This window comes from Microplitis demolitor, chromosome 8 (genome assembly GCF_026212275.2).
Source record: "Microplitis demolitor isolate Queensland-Clemson2020A chromosome 8, iyMicDemo2.1a, whole genome shotgun sequence".
NCBI classification, from domain to species: domain Eukaryota; kingdom Metazoa; phylum Arthropoda; class Insecta; order Hymenoptera; family Braconidae; genus Microplitis; species Microplitis demolitor.
This window is the reverse complement of record NC_068552.1, coordinates 18,155,773-18,176,829: the sequence shown is the minus strand read 5'-3', so window position 1 is coordinate 18,176,829 and position 21,057 is coordinate 18,155,773. Positions and strand designations below refer to the sequence as shown.

Below are 21,057 nucleotides of genomic sequence, written 5' to 3'. Positions count from 1 at the left end.
TCGGTGGAATGTCCAATTGTCCATAAATATATGAGTGGTTAAGTTTTATTATATATATTTATACATATTAGAAGTGATGTCAAGTGAAAGTCAAAAGCTGTAATGTTGCTGATCTAAAACTCGCTCACTATCAGTATCTAGTGTGACAAAATATAATTTATTGATTACCCGAACAATTTATCGTCATTAACCAGAATGTCATCAATGCTGATAGCAGTTGTGATATTTAACCACCAATATTTACTGATAACTCCGAGCTGAGCCGAATAACCTTAATTTTAAATGCTCGCTTCTGCATGACAATATTGCGGATTTATTTATTTTATATATTGAGTTGATTTATATTTAATTATATATTTAGTGAGCAAGTAAATAAATATGGCCCCGATGCTGGACTGGGAGCACTCATGCCGGTTGTGCTCGGAAAATAAAACTGACATGTTTGATATATTTGGTGATGAAGGCGTCCGTAGACGAGTTGCACAAAAGTTACGGGTTTGCTTGCCAGTTATGGTGTACAAAAGTGACCCACTGCCTAAAAAAATATGTCAGTTTTGTGCTGCCAGGCTGGACGATGTCTATGAGTTCCGGGAGTACTGTCTTAATGTTTACAAGAGCATGCATTTTAAATTATTGGCTAATAAAACTTCAAATACGGTAAAGATATTTTTGGATGCTATGTCTAATTCTCCTGATCCATGCCAGGTATTTATTTATTTATTTAATTGTCATAAATAATTTATTTTATTCATTTATTTGCTGGTGTTTGATGCAGGTCCAGCTGTGTATGATAAAACAAAGAGCTCCGCCGCCATTGGTTCCACTGCCAGTGAGAACACAGTCCCCGGTGGAAAAAGAATCTCTAGAACCTCTAGTGGAATTACCCTGCGAAGTTGAAATAAAGGAAGAGCCGACAGACGGATTTGAAAAAATGGATTTTGAATCTGGAGTTGGGGACAGCGAGCAAAGTTTTGTTGATGTTCTGGGTTTAGTTGAAGAAAATGGATGTCATGATGATGATAAAAAAACTAGTATTTTAGAACGTGTGTTGAAAGGAGACTTGACTGCCAATGATTGCAAAGATGGATCACCAAAGACTAAAAACTCTCAGTGGAATTGCTCACCATGCAATAGTTACTACAAGTAATTTTCTTCATTAATTAACTAATTATTTGATGTAAATTAACTTTATTGATGGTATTTTATTTAATTACTTGTAGGAGCAAAGAGAGTTTGATGAAACACATGCAGTTTAATTGTCCCAGGAAGTATGAGTGTGGGAAATGTTTGATTATTTTTAAGAGTTTTGGAGAATTAACTCATCATGAAGGTAATTATCATAATGATTGTACGTTTAAAGTGTTGCTATCAGGAGCAATTGGTTTTTTTTTATCGCAGAAGTGTACCACAGTCATAGAAATGAGATCAAAGCTGATGACCAGCAAATGAACGGCAGTTTGATGCAAGTAAACGCGGACTTGGAAGGATTTAAACGGGAGCCCAGTGATGGGATTAAAAATCTCGTTTGTCCTACGTGTGGCAAGGTATTTTATTTACTTCCAGGTGTGTAATTTGAGTAGTTGCTAATGTAATTTGTTTTGCTTGTAGATTTGCACCCAACAAAGTGCGCTGTCGAATCATATGCGGACTCACGAGCCCAAGAAACACAAGTGTGATATTTGCGGTAGATCTTTTGGTTTATTTATAAGATTAGCTGCGCATAAACTGGGTGAACATAATCAGCAGCCTTCTATTATACCGGAAGTCAGTACTATTGAGCAAGAAGAAGCGCTCAATGATGAGAGAGAAGCGAGGAAAGCGAGAGAAGTTAAAGTCAAGGATCTTTGTCGGACTTTTTCTGAAGTAAATATTTTTTTTTTTAATTGATCGATTGTTTTTCGATGGGTTGATACATTTTTATTTATTTATTCAGTATATTACTGACTGGTGGTTTTGAAATAGGACTGCTTTTATTACATACATTAAATATATATATATTTTTACTTTAAATATAAATACTTCAATCACATGTCTCTCTTCTCTGTCTTTCCTCCATCATTTATCTCTGTCCTTCCCCTTTTATTTTTTAAATTTCCCTTAGCCATTATATTGCTCTCATCACCTCTATTACTCAGACTCTCATTCAGATTCATTCCCACTCCAACTTCTCTGAATTCTTCGATGGATTGATTGAAAGAAGCGGGTGTTTATTTATTAATTTATTTTTTAGACTCTAGATGACAACGAAATGGCTGATGAGAGACCAACAAAACGTAACGCGCTATTGAATTCAAATGCGAAGAATGTCGCGCGGTGTGGAATTTGTCAACAATGGTTCAATGATCATACGACGATGCTTAATCATCTGCAAACACACTCGGATAATTTAATAACAAAGAATTTTAATTGCAGTACTTGCAAAAAAAGTTTCAGAGAAAAATGGCAATTACAGAGGCATGAGGTAGTGACTTGTAATAATTAAATTTTATGATACTTGTAAATAATTAATTATTAATTATTATTTTATTATTTTTTAGCTGTCTCATAAACGCGCAAAAGTAATTACCTACGAGTGTTCCGTCTGCAATAAATCATTTGCTGATAAATCACAGCTTGAAAGTCATGAAAAAATTCACGTTGTCGATCGCACATATCGGTGCGCAAAGTGTGACAAAATTTTCTTTAAAGAACTTTCACTTATTACTCATCAGTGCAGCGGAGTCTCCTCTTTCGGTCGAAAAAATCCGTCAATTAAATCAACCGCGATCAAGGATTCTTCGACAACTAAACCCACCATTACAACAACACCAGCAGCGAATGAAACCAAAAAATATAAATGTCCCAAGTGCCCGTCGACCTTTGATACTTCGCAGTTGAGAAATTTACATATCAGGATACACATCGAGCCAAAGGCAAAATTAAATTTTTAAATTTAAATAAATTAATTCATCGAATTATTAACGATAATTTGATTATTTAATTATGAATCTACAGGTACAGGATACTAGTAGTGATGAAATTAAGCCGATGCCTAAATTGAAACCGGAACCGTCTACTGTGCCGTCTTCGGTGGAGCCTAATGTTAATATTGAAGAACAAAATTATACTGTGCCATTAAAAAGAACGCTCATTAAAACTGCTGGGGGGTAAATATCAAAAGATCTGGTTCTAATTCCCATACTGAACCACCATTACTTTTTATTATACCATTCAATTTATAGTCGAACTCCGTTAACTCGGATTCCATTATCTCAGAACTTCCCCTGAATCTTGACCCCCATTATGAGCTACGCTGTCTCCCACCCAATGCTATACATTTGTATGTGTCTGTATATTTATATGTCATCATACATGTAGATGTAAGAGCGCATGCGTTATAGTTGAGTTTTTAAGAACGAAAGGGCATCCGTTAACTCGGAAATTTTAAAAGTTTCCGCTCCTCTGTAGACGGTCCGAGTTAATGGAGTTCGACTAAATTTACCAAAATTAAAATACTTAGTTATTATTATTAATAATTGATTTTAAGTTAATTAAAATTAATGAATTATTTATTTTTTAAGATACCGGTGCGGAGTATGCAAATCTCCCTTCGTGTTGCGAGATTTAGCAGTAGCGCATTTGAGATCAGCGCATCCGGTGATGCCGTACCAGTGTCCATATTGCAAAGAACGTTTTACAACCCAGTATACATTTACTCATCATATTAAAACAAGTCATCCAAATGAAACAGGATAATTAGTAATTAATAATTGAACTCAGGAACGCAGCCGTTTACTTTAAGACTCATATTATTAAAATTATTGTTTTTTTTTTTTAGCTATTTAAAAATTTGTTGATCGAATTATTTATTTAAGCGAAGATCTCAAGTTTTATCATTTACTTTTTTCTTTTTATTTAAACTAAGTAATTAATTAACTCATTTCAGGAGTTTGCAACTAATAATTTCTAATGGTAAATTGTTGATAGTTGAAGTGGAAATATGACTAAGAAATAATATATATATAAGATGTTGGTTGAATCAGGCAGGACAGATTATATTTTTGATAAATATAGCGACTTGATAAAAGAATATAATTTGTAAAGATTGTGGGTGCGCGGGAAATACTAGATTATATTTTTAATGACTGCATATAAGTATTGATCAATTCCCTCGTGCTCCGAAAGTTGATTTATATAAAATATTTTAAATTATAATGTTTATAAATATATATATAACTGATTGAAAACATGGTTTCTAACTTAAGATGTGTCTAATGTTGATAATAAGACTTTATATATATATTCATTCCATTCTCGATGTTGACAATACCGATAAATATTTAATTTCATGATGGAAGAAAATAATATAAATATATATGTATTTATTACTGTTATAATAAATAATAAATGATTTTTTTTAAATTTATTATTTGAATTATTAAATCTCAAATTTTGATTTTCAATCTCAAAAATTATAAAACAAAAACATTTTAACTGGATTTCATAAAAAACTTAAGAATTAAATTAAAAATACTCAATTACTGGCAAGATATTTATTATACTTACATATTTTTAATAAAACATTTGAAAAAAACTAAAAATATATACATGTACAAAATTTAATAAACTATAGGTGCAATTTTTAAAAATATTTTTATTTTATAATTTATTGATTTTTAAAAAATTACTAGACGTCAGCTAACTTCAGTATCATTGAAAAATAATCCTGAAGTTAGCAGACTATTGACAACTTTTGAATTTTGTTTTCAACCAATTAAAAAAAAAAAACTAAAAAAATTAACGTGTAGAAAATTTAAAAAACTACAGGCGCAATTTTTAAAAATATTTTTTTTTTAATTTATCGTTTATAAAAAAAATCCAAAAATTATTAGCCGGCTAACTTCAGTATCACAATTTAAAATTTTAATTTTTCCCGCGTGACAGCTCGCGCACGCGCGGAACATTCAAACGCACATCATATCAGCTGGAGTAAAAAAACAAAAACACCATTTGCGCATCGTAAAACACAGGAGCAAAAAAAACACGTGTATACATACGAAATGCATATATTCTGTACGATAATTTAAGTGTGTGGGTGTTCAACAGCTGCTGCCCCGTGCGTCGCAGGTTGCCACAAAATGTTTACATTTTGGTGCAGAGACTTCCAGCAACTTGATAATTTTAAAAACGTTTCTCCGATATTTTAAAATACTCTATCGAGCCATGCTGGCTAAGATAATTATACTTCCATGACATCAAATAATAATCAACATTTGGAAATACTTTTTTTGAATTATTCATCATTTATCACTTATCAAGCTGATATTTATCAGCAACTGCATAAATTTATCATAAAAAAAAACATATACATAAAATGGGTGGTTATGTGAGTAAAATAGCATCTATGTCAAACTCTGCTGTCAATTCTGTTTATCGTGGACGCAAAAGAAAATGCATCGAAGAAGATGACTGTGACTCGGATTCAGATTTCATTGACAAAACTCTTCAAACTCCTAAAAAGTAAGTAATTTTATTTTTTAATTTAAATTATTTGTTAGTATTCTCCATTCCTTAGACTCCATCATCTAAAAAATACCACCCGAGTACTTAATTAATTAATTAAATTATCGTCATCATGGCATCCGTTATCATGAATTTCAATTCCCCAATTAAATTCATATAAATTAATTACTAATTATATTTGTATTTATAGATCGAGTGATCATCCAGTCGATAGCAGCTTCACAAGTGTAAATGTAGCAGACAAAAATTTTTAAATTATATTTAAAAAAAATAAATTTTAAAAAATGCATGTACTGTAGTTTGAATTATCTAAACATGGATTTTTTTATTTTTAGTTTAAAAACATTTCAATTAATTATTTAAAAGTTTTAAAAACTCAAATGTCTGCTAACTTTACTATCATAGCAACTTTTTATAAAATAATGAACGTCAGGCAACGTAATTTTTATTATTAAAAATAAATATGAACGTTGTAATGGTGGATAATTAGTTTGTAAATAATAATATGGTTAATTTGTATTCATGGCTATCGACAGGATGAGACATTTCTTTTTTTACCAGATGATGTCATCATGTCTGATGTGCGATACGTGCTTGTGATTGTTCTATTCATGGAATACCTGAACTGCTGAAAGAAAAATATTTTTTTATTACGACATTGTTACTACACGCTGATAAAAGTTTAAAAATTTTTAGATAATGTTTACATTTTTATGACGTTATTAAAAAAAATATATGTGGATATATATTTACACTTTTTATAACCCGGCTTTATTTTTTTAACGATAACGAATTTTTATTTGTAGAAATAATAATAATGTGATGACTTTTTTTTTTTGCAGAAGAAAGTTGCTAACAACTGCACAGTATATTTACAAGACGTTATTTCAAGAAGAAAAAGGAAGTGATATAACTGTTTATATGCTAGGAAGACCATGGCGATTGCACAAAGTTTATATAAGCCAGGTACTTTTATTTTTTGTTTCCCAATTATTTATTTATTAATTTATTTTAGTTATGAATTTTTTAAAAATTTGAAATTTACTTTTACTAAAAAATTAATACTTGGGATCATTTTTAATTTTTTCTCGCGAAGAAAAAACTATAAATTGAATTTTAAAAAAATCAATAACGTATTTTTTGAAAATTTACCCAGTGACTGAAAGTAAAAAAAAAATATACAAACAATTAAATTAATAAGTAAATATTTTTTTAAAATTTAAAGTCTCACTAAATAAGAGACAAAACGATATTCATATTAACGATATCTTTTTTCCAGCCCCGAGATTTAAACTAAAAATAAAATTTAAAATGTTACAGAGCCCTTATTTCGCAAGCATGTTTTCTGGATCATGGAAAGAGACGAATCAAAAATTTGTACCGGTTGAAATAACCGACTCCAACATAACTCTTGACTGTAAGAATTTAAAAAATTTTAAAATTAAATAATTAAATAAGTCAATAGAGTTATAAAAATAATACAAATAAATTTTAAGTAAATATGTTACGGAGCATTGAAAAGTGAAAGTTTTTTTTGTTGTGTAGATTCACACGTCTTACTGTGATTGACCCACTTATCTAAATTTAGAAACCGCTTACCTTTTACGGCTGTATCCATAAAATATGGATGTAAAATATTTGCTCTATTGGTTTTATTTATATTAATTACCTCAATTGTAAACTTTGTTTTCTTGGCTTTTATTTGGGTCATTACCTCACGATTAATTAAAAAAAAAAACATACATGTATACATATTTATATATATTTACAGCATTGTCAATAGTACTAGGATCATTTTACCAAGACGAAGTTAGTATTGAACCTAAAAATGTTATTTCAATACTAGCGACATCGACACTCTTTCAATTGCAAGGTCTCATAGATCAGTGCACTGAGATAATGATAGAGACGACAAATATAAAGACAGTGGTGCCTTATTACAATGCAGCGGTGTCTTATGGAGTGCCTACTGTTAAAACTGCAGCGAAGCGTTGGCTGGAAGTTAATTTACTCGGTTACGGATCGCGGTATCCTGGATTTTTGAAGGAAATAACACCCGAGTTGATGGTGGAACTGATTAAGAGCCCGGAACTGGTCGCTATACAGACGGAATTTTGTATATATATGATGTTGCGTGTATGGTAAATTTAATTTACATTATCAGTCATCAATTTTGTAATGGAGAAATTAATTCAATTGGCGGTTTAATTTAATTTAATTATTTATTTATTTGACAGGTTGTTTATTCACATGCAGAATAAAGAGGAAACTGAAGTGGACGAGTATTTTAAAAAGCATACGTGGACAAAGGCACTGTTTGATACAGCAGAGGGTAAAGAATACGCAGAGCCATTCAAAGCTTTGCGTATGAAATATCTGTTGTTGCATGATCAAGATGTTAAAATATTGAACGGGGATAATCTGATACCCGCTGAATGGCTACATGATGCCTATAAGGAGCAGTGGCTGCATCTGCTGCGAATTGACGCTGACAAAGACGCTGACTGTGGGTAAGTGGGTCTCCTGTGCTTTTATTTTACTGATTATTTTTTCATTAAAACCCAAACCCAGTGACTGTTTGTAACTCTTATCCTTCCTCTTCCCTGTCTCAGATTACTCGACACCGTTCTCAATATTTCGGTCCTATATCCGTTTCAAGCGATTGTCTCTGGGTACATTTTGATATTTTTTTGTCGGATCAGATAATATTTACTGTGTTATTGATACGTGTGAGGTTTTAAAAGTTTTTTTTTTGTGTAATTTTAGACCCAAGCAAATGAACGAAGAAGAATTTGCGGAAGAATGTTTCAGGTGTGGGAGGTGTATAGAGAAAGCTGGAGAACATATTTGGAGATGGACGGCGTTTCAATTTGGATTGGATCTGGTTGTTTATCTTGACACCACATCGCTCGGGATCAGACGAAATAATCGTATGGATGCTAATCATATTAGTGCTAATCACAGTAAACGTAATATTATTATTAGGTATGTGTTAATTTTTTTTTTTTAATTAATTAAATTTAAGGAAATTCACTCGCAAGTTTACTTTTTATAAAAATTTCATGTAATTGAAGTATGAAATCAAAGATGTCCTGCGTGTAGTTTTTAAAAATTACAATTTTTGACCGTTTGTTAAGCGAGATATTAATAATTAAAGTGCACACAGTTAATATGCAGCAGATCGGATTAAGAATCTTTTCAAAAACTAATATAAGTGATATGAAGTGAAAGAGAAAGCAAAAGCAAGCTGTAGGTCGCGAATGAACTACTTTAAGCCTAATAAATTCTAGGAAGTTAAAGTAGTTGTAGAGGGAAAAATTAACTTAATATTAATTGCATGTATAGAATTAACTTAATAAGCAGACTAGTAAACTATGACTCGACGAAATAATTCAATGAAAGTTATCTCTAACTATGGAGTAATTACTGAGCTAATTACTTTAAAACTAATATTAATTTCAAAGGGTTTATTAGCCCTTGCTAACTTTGATCAGCTTGATTTAATTACCAAGTGGGAAATAATCGATCGGGGAAAAAGGGCCAAGGAGTTTTTTAAATTTAACTTTTACATTTTATTATTTATTATAATTTAATTTTGTAAATTGTAAAAATTATACCCAGTTATTAATTGATATCGAGTAGAGTAAAGTACCCCAGTATTTCTCTCCTATATATTTTATTAATAAAATAGCTATTGATTTTCTTACTCGGCTATTTTGAATCCATTGAATTATTATTTGATTAAAAGCCAGATTTATCTTATAAATTCATTAAAAATTGTTTTTTTTTTTCAGGGTTTGTTTATTTTCATTAAATGAACAGAGACAAATAAAACATAGTCAAAATTCAGGGGTATTAAGATTAACTCTGCACAAAAATGAAGAGGTAATTATTAATTATTTTTAAATTTAAACAATGTATGAACTATTAATTATTAATAATTAATATTTTTTTGCTTTTAGAAACAAGTTATGTCATTAGATAAACAATTAACTTATCCACTTTATATATCAGTAAATATGCAAGTCGTGACGCCTTTTTCAAAATCCGATGAAGAAAAACCGAGTGGTATTGCCTCGCTGTCCGCTACGTAGTTTGAATTTGAAAAAAATAACAACAGCGATGATTAATTAATCAAAATATATATATAAATACATATATATTTATATAAATCAAGAATGTGAGTACTAAAGTGCTGGGAACATGTATTCACGATTTCCTTATTAATCTAGTCTTGAAAGTCTCAAAACGGACAGCTAATTAAATTTAAATTTATGAATAAAAATAAATCACGAGGGCGTAAGACATGAAGATTTAAATTTAAATTAATTATTATATAAATAATAGCGATTTAAAATTAATTACTAAATTTATTTATTTATAATATATATTATAAATCACTAAGTTTAATTTTTTCTCTACTAATCTATTAGTTCTCTATTTATAAAAATCTTTCGACTATTTTTAGTAGATTTCTAGTCTCATTAATTAAATCGTTAGTTTAACCTTCAATTAATTATAGATTAAGGCCATTCTCAGAGTGCCTCCTCTTTTTGAAAATCTTCAATGACTAGACTCATAAGAGTACTACAATTTTATCAATTAATTAATTAAAAAAAAAAAAAAAATTGAAGTCTTAATTAAAAAACAAAATTTCGCCGGGTGTAGAATTTAAAAAAAATTACTTACAGTTGACATCAATTAGGAGTCAAACAAAATTTGTTGGGTAAATTTTAGGGCCAGATTTTCCAACCAGGTTTGTTTTTATCCAGTCTTTATATATTAATAATATATAAATATACCGGCGATAATAAATAAAACTTGAATTGAAAATAAATCCGGTAAAAAAACTGGCCCTTGGTCGACAAAATTTGAAGATTTGAATTATAAAATTGTTGAGAATTTTACTGAAATTTATTTTTCAAATTTCGTTTACCTCCCGATTGATGTCAACTGTAACCAATTTTTTAAAATTCAAGTTCGCGGCAAAATTGTCCTCTTTTCAATTACTTGATAAAATTTTGATGCGTTTCTGACAGTTGTCATTAAAAATTTTTAAAAGCTGGGGCACTGTCTGAAATTGTCTTCAATAAGCGATGCAATTTGTAAGGATTAATATTTTCAAATATCAAATGATTAAATCATGGCCAATATTCAAAAAATTTCTCCATTTCACGATTAATTATTAAATTACTCGTAGCAAAATAATAAAATAAAATTAATGACTGCAACTCTAAAAAAATACTTTGGCAAAATTTTTTCGAAAAAATCTTTATTACTTCAATAAACGAGTCTTCCTTTCGGAATATTTTTAAAAGTTTTCAGTAGTAAATTTTAGTAAGTCGTTATTTAAATTAGTGCCATAAAATATGAATAATTGAAATTTAATTTATTCAAAATATTACGACTTATTTATAGAAATTGATAATTATTTACATTGAAGTAAATTACTTTATAGTGATTTGAGAATTTAATTAAGATGAAAAATGAAACATTCCAGTAAAATTGATAACTACTTTGATTAATTATCTCGGAAAAATAATTATATCAATCATTAAAAAGGTGCCTTTGTAGATGATAGCAAATAAATATTTACTGTTTGTAAGTCATATTAAATATTTGTCATTACACATAAACTATTAACGGCTTTTTTTATGGATTTTGATATGTCCTTTACTTATATTTTTTTATATTACGTATATTATGAGGGTGCGTAGACGTTTGAGAGGATTATTGGCAATGACAATTGGTAATAGATATAATATATATATATGTAATAATATAAATTGTTAAAATGTATTACCGTTGGAATTTATAGACAGCTATTTTATTTACTTGAAATTGTAACAACTGCATTTTACAGTACTTTTGATTTTCAACATCCCGAGGCTGTGACTTTGTATTTTGTACCTGTAATATTTATGTATACAAAGTTATACAGTAATAAAATAGTCGTACGGTCTGGAGAAATTTGAAGAACCAACGAATGCATGTAAAAAGTTTACTGAGATGTATATTTTTATTTCATAAAATAAAATTTAATATTAATTTCATTTACTTATTAAGTCTATTCATTGTGAACTATGACGCTAGTGCATATACTTCTTTGAAAACCGGCTCGTAACTTTGCTCGTGTTGGGAATAACCCATCACAACATAAACGTTTTTTGTTCATTATGATGTCCTCCAGTAGTAAAGACCATAAAAAGTCTTAGGAATAATTTACTTTTTGAGTTTCAAGCCGTATAAGTCTTGGTGGAGATGAGTAGACATGGGCGGAGATGATTCTTTATGAAGAGTAGCCCGTAACTTTGAATCTGTTAGGAATAACCCATCACAACATAAACGTTTTTTGTTCATTATGATGTCCTCTAGTAGGAAAAACTCAAAAAAGCTTTTAGAAAAATTTATTTTTTGAGTTCGGATCCATATGAAAATGAATGAAGATAAATGAAGATGACACTATCTATGTATTTTCATGAAAAGTGGCCCGTAACTTTGCTCCTGTTGAAAATAATCAGACAATAGAGAGTATGAATATTCTTTTTTTAATAGACAGGGAACATATATAATGACACAATAATTTTCATAATCATTCAACGCTTTATTTAGTAAATCATTCCTACACATGATGTTGATTTTCGTGTATTATTTTATACAATTTTATAATTATCGTTAGAAATAATCTTCTCCGATAAAACATTGACATTCTTTTGATACCGCACAAATGATGAAAAAAAATACTGCTTTAAATATATTTATTTCATGACACATATATATTATTATTATTACAAGTATTACAATACTCAATTTTTTTTTTATTTCACCATATTAATTTCACATTCACTTTTAATATTTATTCAAAAATATATTCCATACAAAATATTCATCTCGTTATTCCCACTTTGTTTTTTATGAAAATAATTATTTTCAAAATTCTAACGCTTTATTCGTAAATTAAATTAAAAAAAAAAAAAAAAACAAATTTTTATACGTTTATTAATTATGATAATCTACTAGCACGATATGTTTTTTTTTACCATCAACATAGTATCAATAGAATGCCACATAATTGTCGATCGGTTCAAAAATTCAAGAAATATCAACAAACGGATCTAATTCGTACTATATATATATATAATAATAAGTTTACAATAAAATGATATTTAATGTTTTATTTTTCTCATTTAATATCTAAATCTTACAGGCTAAATTTTTTAAGGCATATGCGACTGTTTCGACGAGAAATTTATTATTTAACAAATAATTTTATAGATTACATAACTTTTGGCATAATTTTGAGCTGTTTTTCATTGATAATTTTTTATTTACTACTAAATAGCTTAACAACAGTGAAAATTAATTTATAGTTTATAAATATATACCATTGAGGGAATTCTCAGTCAATACCCCCCCCCCCCCAACTTCTTAAAAATATTCAATGAACTGTAACTGTCATAACCGTAATGATCTTTTAGATATTTAATTTAAAAAAAATTAAAGCATTTATTAGAAAAACGACAAAAAAATTGTGCGGAAAATTATTTTCGTTTGAAATTTTATATTAGTATTGCAGTAATTTGTGATAAAATCGCTGTCATTTTTATTATGGCCACAGAAATTTTTCCGTTTATTTCAATTTTGTGAGGTTTATAACACCATAACATTTCATACAACAATAATTTTTCCGAGGTATAGATTTTTAAAAAAAATTACTTCTAGTTATTATCAATTAGGAGTCAAACAAAATTTGGTAAATAAATTTTAATGAAATATTTATGCCAATATTATAATTCGAAATGTCAAATTTAGTAGGCTAAAATTTATTAACAATTTTATGTAATTTTTTCAAAAATCCATATCTTGGAAAAATAGTAATTTTTGTTTAATTAATTAATATTATTTTAATAGCTGACAGTTAAAAATTATTGAATACTTTAAAAAGTGGGGAGGGGGGTCTGAGAATGCCCTTAATTATCATATTTATTGACAGTCACATCTAACAATTATTTGCCAGCATATTTATTTGGCCGCCTTTCTACTCCACATGGGAGAACGCTTTGAAACAAAACCATCTAGCGGATACTTGGAAACTAAATTTCATTAAATAAAATTATTGGAAGATAACACACCTAAAACACTTAAAATTATAATTTAAAGAAAATTAAATAATTAATTTAGGGAACTGTAAATTACAAATTCTTACAATAGACAAAGAAAAATCTCGCCGATGCAGTCACGTCGTTTCGAAGGCTTCTCTGAAAAAAGAGATGACCTCACCTAATTTAGCTGATATATTAAGCGAACATCTATGTACACCGTAACAATTAATTATAATAATTATTAAGTCCACAATTTTATTTTTAGTAAAATCATTGCTTTTATCACTTTTAATTTTATTTTAATCAATTAGTCACTTTCATTTTTTTTATCCATTAAAATTCATAATTAACTCGACAGAGATATTTTTGAATTTATTAAATAAGTCATTATTATTAACTTAAAATGTTCATTAATAAAAATTCGATGGAGAATTTCAATAAAGACGAAATATTCGTAAGTTAAATTTTTTTTTCCAGCCTCAAAAATTTTCAGAGTTTACTATGAGCGTTAATGGATTAAATATTTCCTTAATATCACGATTTAAATCCAACTCTTCCAAATATTTTAAAACTTTATTTATATTTTAATAAAATCAATTTTTTTAATTTTAATTAATTAATTGCCTAAAATATCATTCATTGCTCTCGTTAATTATTGCAGGTAGACAATATTTCAATTGCTGAGGTACGACGTTAGCTCAAAAAAACTAATCAATAATAATAACAATTGGACGAACAATAAAAGGTCATTGGTGTTCCAAATCTTTAATATAAACATTTCTTTCCTCGTAATTTAAATTATTTATATATATATATATATATATATATATATATATATATATATATATATATATATACTTTTTAAATATTCCTAATCAATTTAACGAATTAAATTCCCCCGAACTACCATCGGTCTAATTAAATTAGCATTAACGACTAGACTCTCTCATTTAATATTGCGACAAAAGCGACAAAGCTTTTTATTATTTTTATTTTTTTTTTTCAAATAGTCTGGCAGTTTTTTTTAAATTTACTGAACAGACGCGTGATCCGTCCGACTCAATTTATTTTTTCTTAATCGTCCATCTTTACGGAATAGCAAACGTTTGAGCAGATCAAGAGTCGTATCGTGCGTTTTTTTAATCCAAGTCATTAATTCAATCATTTTGTCTTCAGTTACAAAAAAAAATTAAATAAAAAAAAAAATCAGAGACTAGTCACTTGAGGTAAAATTGACATGTATGACTAATTATTCATTTATTTATAAATATTTATCTTTGATTTTCATTTAACCGGCTTAGACCATTTAAAATCTTTAAATTCCATAACATTACGCTGTAAAGAATTAAGAGTGAATTTAAATTCGAATTTACTTCATCACTCGGAGTTCCGGAGTTTTTAAAAAAATCACTCTGTATACGGAGTAAATGGGAAGTTTGTTTTTGCAGTTGAGTGATTCCAAAGTGATCTGGATTTTATTTAGATCTGCATTCACTCCGAAGCAGATTTCCAATATTAAAATGAACTCCCCTTCGAAGTGAATTTCATTCAAAGGGGATCATATAAATAAACAGTCATCTGCTCCGCATTTACTCCGGATTTACTGAGCGTTCACTCCATAAATTTTTTACAGTGTATTAATCATCAATTCACAATTTGATATGACAATTATTATTTCAAAAATATCATTATATACATACATTTGATGATGTATATATGTAAAAACGCGCCTGTTCTGATCATAAAAACATTCATTTACTTAACGGCTAATTTAATTAATTAAATGGATTTTTTAGTTATCTGTTTTATTTATTTAATTAATTAATTAAAATATTTATTATTTTAATAGTATTCAGTTGATATGTGGGACGGTTCTCTAATTAATTGTCCAAATAAAGACAATACTAAAAATAGACAGCAGTAATCCAAAATTGGGTATTACGTAATTTGAATTGTTACAAAGATCTGTAGTACATGAGCAGTAATACGCCATTACGTCATGGGTACCGCTTCTTCTTACACACTCGGCGTCATCTCTTACATCTGTTATGAATCCGCAGCCTCTTACCACTCTTATTTTACCGTAAACTATGTCAAAAATTTATTTTATTTAGCTGTGGGTTTTTTATTTGAAAAGTGAAAGGACTGATAAATTTTTGATAATTTTTTCTTTACCTTTCTGGGAAATTTTACGGCAGATTGTCGGCTCAATTGTGTTAATGTGCTCAAGACGCTCTTGGAAACTGCAATTTACTGTACCAAGACTGTAAGGATCAAAGGGATCACCGCATCTTGGATCGAATGCGCTGTTACATTCGTAACAAACGACTGCATCTCCTAAAAATTGGTAATTATATTTTTTTTTAATTAAAAAATCAATTAGAAATTAGACTGAAAAATTTTTAAATACAAATTTTTACGAAAATCGTAATTAATATTTTTTGTTTAATTTTTATTAAAATCAAATTTCAATATTAAAAAAAAAATGCTGTCGATTTTTTAAAACAAAAAATTTATAAAAATTAGAGTTCAATTTTTTTTGAATAAAATTATTTGTAAAAATTGTAAATTTGTTTTTTTAAAATGAAAAAATTTATACAAATTAAAATTCAAAATTTTAAAAATAAAAATAAAATTTTAAATTCTATCATCTATAAAAATCAATAGTCAATGGTAACAAAATATATAATAAATAAAACAAACATAATATAGATACAAATTGAACTGTAACACAAATCAAAATTTGAATATTAAATTACAATAGACAATTCATGATAATTTTCAAAATTCACCGGTACCAAGTCTGCTCAAATTATCTCGCTGGAACTAGGGCAAAAATGTATCATGACGTCACTTAGTTTCTATCGACCCAGTACCCTATCCCAATCTTCCTCTCACATACATACATTTACAAATATATAGAGGCTGAGATAAATACATACAGTACATTTACGACCCCTAAGTCTAGCCAATTCTATGAATTGAATTTCAAGGTGAAGGTCACAGGTAATTTATCCACTGCCTGTCAATTTTTAAATATTTACTGCCTCGAGTCATGACCTATTACAAGTTAATGAACTTCAATCAATCATCAGTAAGCAACTGCAGAAATTTTTCAAATTTCTCCAACGTCAACCAAAGTCCAGCTCGCGTGCTGTCTTTAATTAAATCCGGGTTTACTTCCCGACAATAAATTAGATGAAATGGATTTTAAAATTCACAATACCATGTAATATTGTCTCTATATATATATGCATATATATACAATAGCAATATTGGAAAAATTAAAACACACATGAATAGGTAAGCCGTGAGAAGTAATACAAGTGCTGACAATATTTTATATGACTTCAGCAAACTACCCAATGTATTATAGTGACACCTTCATTCCTGCCCTCATTCTATAACTTTTATTTAAATAAATCTTTAAATATTTAAATGTTATTACTTCTACTCTAACGATTAATAAAAAAAATTAAAAAAAAAAAAAAAATATTATCAAATTTAATCTCCAAGTGATTTACAAAAATTTATTTATTTCCAGGTTTTTATTGATTTCGTCTTAATTTTTCGAGATGATTTTTGAATCATTGATCTTAAGGACTGTTACGAAATTGGAACGATGCCACCTGGGCAATTGTTACATAATCTGCTTCACTCTAATCAATTTTTACTGTCCGAGTTTCTCAGTAATTAAAGCCACCCTGTTAATTTAATTTGTATATGACCCGTAATAATTAATAGAGAGACAATCAAGAGGAATTATAATTTATTGTATTGAAGAAGAATCAAAACTTACCGTAGGAGATGAATGAAATTAACAGGACGATTGTCGTTAAAGTTGATGCAACTTGACGACAAATCATTTTTCAAAATAAACTTTATGCTATCAAATGCGATAAGTGTGCGGTTTTTTTTAATTTGATTGGTGATTAATAGATGAATACTTAATTACACTTGTAATCACATAAAATTTTTTTTGGCTGGTAATTTGTAAAGTAATTAATCACTAGGTTTAGACGGAATGTGTTATTTAGTTTGTTATAGAAAAAAAAAATGGATGGAATAAATGTTTTAGGTGGAGTGAGTTACTGTAGGCCATACGGGGATGATTTGACGTTGAGTAAATGAGCACGTGGTGTGATGTTGGTCGTATCGGATCGCGGGTACTTCTGTACACTTGAACGTATCTCCGCGGTTTATGCGACAAGACGCGCAGTGCAATTTGACTTTTCCATGCGCCAGTCGACTACGGCCACCCACACTCGTGATCTAAATCTCTGGTTGTCTGGTGATTCCAGCCACCCCTGTATCATCGACTCGGCCATCGGCAAATTTTATTTATCACTTGAATAAAAAAATATTTATTTACGTTTACTGTGGATCAAAATTCTTCAATTTTTTTAATTTATTTGTATTAGTAATTTTACAAAATAATTTTTTTTTTAATTTTCGGCAGGTTTCAGAGGTTTGATGATAAGACATAAGATTTTTATCTTCGCCGAATAAAAATTCAACTTGACAAAATTCATAATTAAAAAAAAAAAGTTCAGGCTGTAAAAATTACAAAGCAAAAAAAAATTTCCAACAAAAACATTCAATATTTTCGAAATTTTTTTTTTTTTTAATTTAAACAAATTTCTAAAATTATAAAACTATTCTGTATATAATGATAACGTCACACTTATGGAGATTTTAAATAAAGAATCAGTAAATATTACATAAAGTAATAATGAATCTACAGAAAAAATATGTAATATTTACATAATTTTATCTGCTAGTGTAACATTTAGTTATTTGCAAAAGTAAAATTTATAAATTTATACAAATGACATATTTTATCTGTGAATGTCACAGATAATATAATCATTAAATTTTGCAGATATTTTTCTGTAATTTTTTCAAAACTGTTTTTTCCGTGATAAGACTTTTGTTTATAAATATTGTCTTTTAAAAGAAATATTTATTCATGGGCACAGGAATTGTAGGAAGTGTTTCTGTGAATTTATGAAAATTCTTTGTATACAAAACACGCGGGAGAATTTAAAATTTAATTTTCAAGTAAATTGAATAAATGTGTTGTATAAATATGAAATAAATTAACGAAAATCATCATGATAATTCTGTAATTTCTTAATAATGTTCTAGCTAAAAAAAAAAAAAAATTTTTTTTGAATTTACTCACTCTTCCCGCCATTTTTATTCTCAGCTGTCAATACTTGCGCATCACCGGTGTCCAACTAAATAAATTAAAGATATAATCACTTACAAAAAAAATTTAATTTACACAAGTAATTAATCACCGACTCACAAGAATAATTTTAAAATAATATTTTTAATAGAACTAGGTCATTTAAATATTTATTTGTGTATTCAAATTCCGACACTCAATATGGTGTAGAACAACACGAGAACGTCGGTACTGAATTTAATTTATTTTTCAAGTCATGTTCACTGACACACATAATTTGATATATTTAAATAATTAAAAAAAATGTATATGTTCATAATCATGCCACACAATAATTAAGCGAATTATTTTACAGAGTTTAGATGACACAGACAATGAGAGCAGCCATCACGCGGGAGACTGAGTGGCTTCTGCGCACGCGTATGTCTATTTTGTTTCTACTGCGCAGGTCGTACCAACCGTTTCTACAACTGCGCGAGTGTTCTGAGTCAAACTTCACTCTGACGCCATTGCATTAACTCGGACAGTATCTAAGTTGTGATTAAATAAATAAATTTACGGTTTTTTTGTTTAAATAAATTAAAACTCTCGTCTTTAAATATTCTCTATTACCTAACGAACATTTCGTGATAATAATTTTATCGGTAATTAAATTATAAATAATAAAAAATAACAACTAATTAAATCGTCGCATCTTTTTTATCGTTCGGTTACCGGCGTTCGTCGTCATTCGTTTTATTAATTTAAAATCCATGATACTGAGGTAACTCAACGTCTAATAATTTTTGAATATTTTTAAGAACTATATTAAAAAAAAAAATTATTTTTAAAAATTGTACGTACAGTTATTTTTTTTTTCTATATGCGCATTTTTTTTTTTTTTATTGTATTTTATTTGTTAAAAAAAAATTCAAAAATATTAAATTGTCTGCAAACTTCAGGATCATGTATTAACTCGGACAGTATCTAAGTCGTGATTACATAATTCAAGTGAACTTCAAGATCATTAAAATCTATATAATTAACTTTTATTAATTATTATTAATATACCAGTGTTTAAAAAGTATCAGTGAGTGTTTGTGTAATTAATATAATTATTGATACAAATAATTTTTCATAAAATGATTAAATTTCAATTTTTTAATTTCGCGCCGTTGGGGCTACTGCGCGTCGCTGTAGTCGAGGTTTAAATTTTTGCTAGAGTGGGGAGGTCGAATGAATCTCAAAATCGATTGCTGTGTATCAACTGACGGTTCGATAGCGGCAGTCAGTATCATCGAAAATGGCAGTGGTATTCCGGATCTTTCTTTAATTACGTTTGAATTAAAACACAGAATTGCAGTTACGTCGTGTAATTATCCATAAAATTTGTTGCTTATAATTATTGTGCAGTGTTTATAAAATATAAATTGTGCAGTGTCTGTGGTGTCGTTAAGTATTGAGTGCTCAGTGCTAGTGAGAAATATTCAGTGCTGGTGTAAACTGTTGCTGATGGCTGATGCTGATAACTTCCCAGTTCCTGAGCAAAATCATCTGGCATCGTCTGGTGGGGAAATAGCAGTCAAGTGACGTTTTTTAGCTGAAATACACTTGGAGCAATTTAATTCAAATCTCCAAGTGTATTAGGATACCCTTCTGCATATTATTTCCCCGCCAAGGTTTGTTCAAACACTCAAGTGTTTTTTTTTTTTTTTTTTTTTTTTTTTACAATGCTTTAAATATTTTTCTATTATATTCTGCCGCCATTTGATTTTGATGTACGTTCTTTCAATTTTTCTCCAGTTTATAATAATTTATTCTTCAAATATTTAAATTAGCTCTAGTCAAGCGTTACCACTTAACGAGAGCAAGAGCTAGAGCATTTCTGAATGCACCTAAAATTTAGTTTTTTTTTAAATTAAAAATTGTGGTTCATAAATATCCCTGATAGCCAAGTTGGCGAGAAACTTGCAGCCGCAATTGGACACCAAGTTGACCGCCAATAGTTGGTACCTCCAATAGTTGATAGACATTTTCTGAGAAAGTTGGCGGTAACTTTTTGGATTTACAACTTTTGCCACCAACTTTCTCAGAAAATGTCTATCAACTATTGGAGGTACCAACTGTTGGCAGTCAACTTGGCGTCTAGTTGCGGCTGCAAGTTTCTCGTCAGTTTCTCGCCAACTTGGCTATCAGGGCGATTGATAAATACTAAATTCGGCTAACTTAACGACAAGTTTCTGGTAAGCCTCAGCTGGATAAAATAATTGCTGCTACTGAAAT

The 21,057-nt window shown here is 28.8% G+C and overlaps 3 protein-coding genes across 3 annotated transcripts; 2 read left to right on the top strand and 1 right to left on the bottom strand.

Annotated features, from left to right (window-relative positions):
• Positions 1-376: 376 nt before the first annotated feature.
• On the top strand, positions 377-4,355 carry LOC103578688 (endothelial zinc finger protein induced by tumor necrosis factor alpha). The gene is made up of 9 exons (XM_008559839.3): positions 377-705; positions 776-1,143; positions 1,221-1,330; positions 1,399-1,544; positions 1,609-1,863; positions 2,231-2,461; positions 2,538-2,912; positions 2,995-3,146; positions 3,561-4,355. The coding sequence occupies exons 1-9, from the start codon at positions 379-381 to the stop codon at positions 3,733-3,735; spliced, it is 2,139 nt and encodes a 712-aa protein (XP_008558061.1). The 5' UTR covers positions 377-378; the 3' UTR covers positions 3,736-4,355.
• Positions 4,356-4,997: 642 nt separating this feature from the next.
• Positions 4,998-11,550, top strand: LOC103578686 (protein germ cell-less). The gene is made up of 8 exons (XM_008559838.2): positions 4,998-5,499; positions 6,345-6,468; positions 6,823-6,919; positions 7,274-7,643; positions 7,740-8,012; positions 8,269-8,487; positions 9,297-9,387; positions 9,465-11,550. The coding sequence occupies exons 1-8, from the start codon at positions 5,354-5,356 to the stop codon at positions 9,594-9,596; spliced, it is 1,452 nt and encodes a 483-aa protein (XP_008558060.1). The 5' UTR covers positions 4,998-5,353; the 3' UTR covers positions 9,597-11,550.
• A 3,779-nt stretch (positions 11,551-15,329) lies between these two features.
• LOC103578685 (uncharacterized) lies at positions 15,330-17,763 on the bottom strand. Its single transcript, XM_008559837.1, has 3 exons — positions 17,404-17,763; positions 15,780-15,941; positions 15,330-15,692 (listed from the first exon to the last, which is right to left on the bottom strand). Exons 1-3 carry the CDS (start codon positions 17,468-17,470, stop codon positions 15,481-15,483), a joined length of 441 nt encoding a protein of 146 aa, XP_008558059.1. The 5' UTR covers positions 17,471-17,763; the 3' UTR covers positions 15,330-15,480.
• Between the last annotated feature and the right edge of the window lie 3,294 nt (positions 17,764-21,057).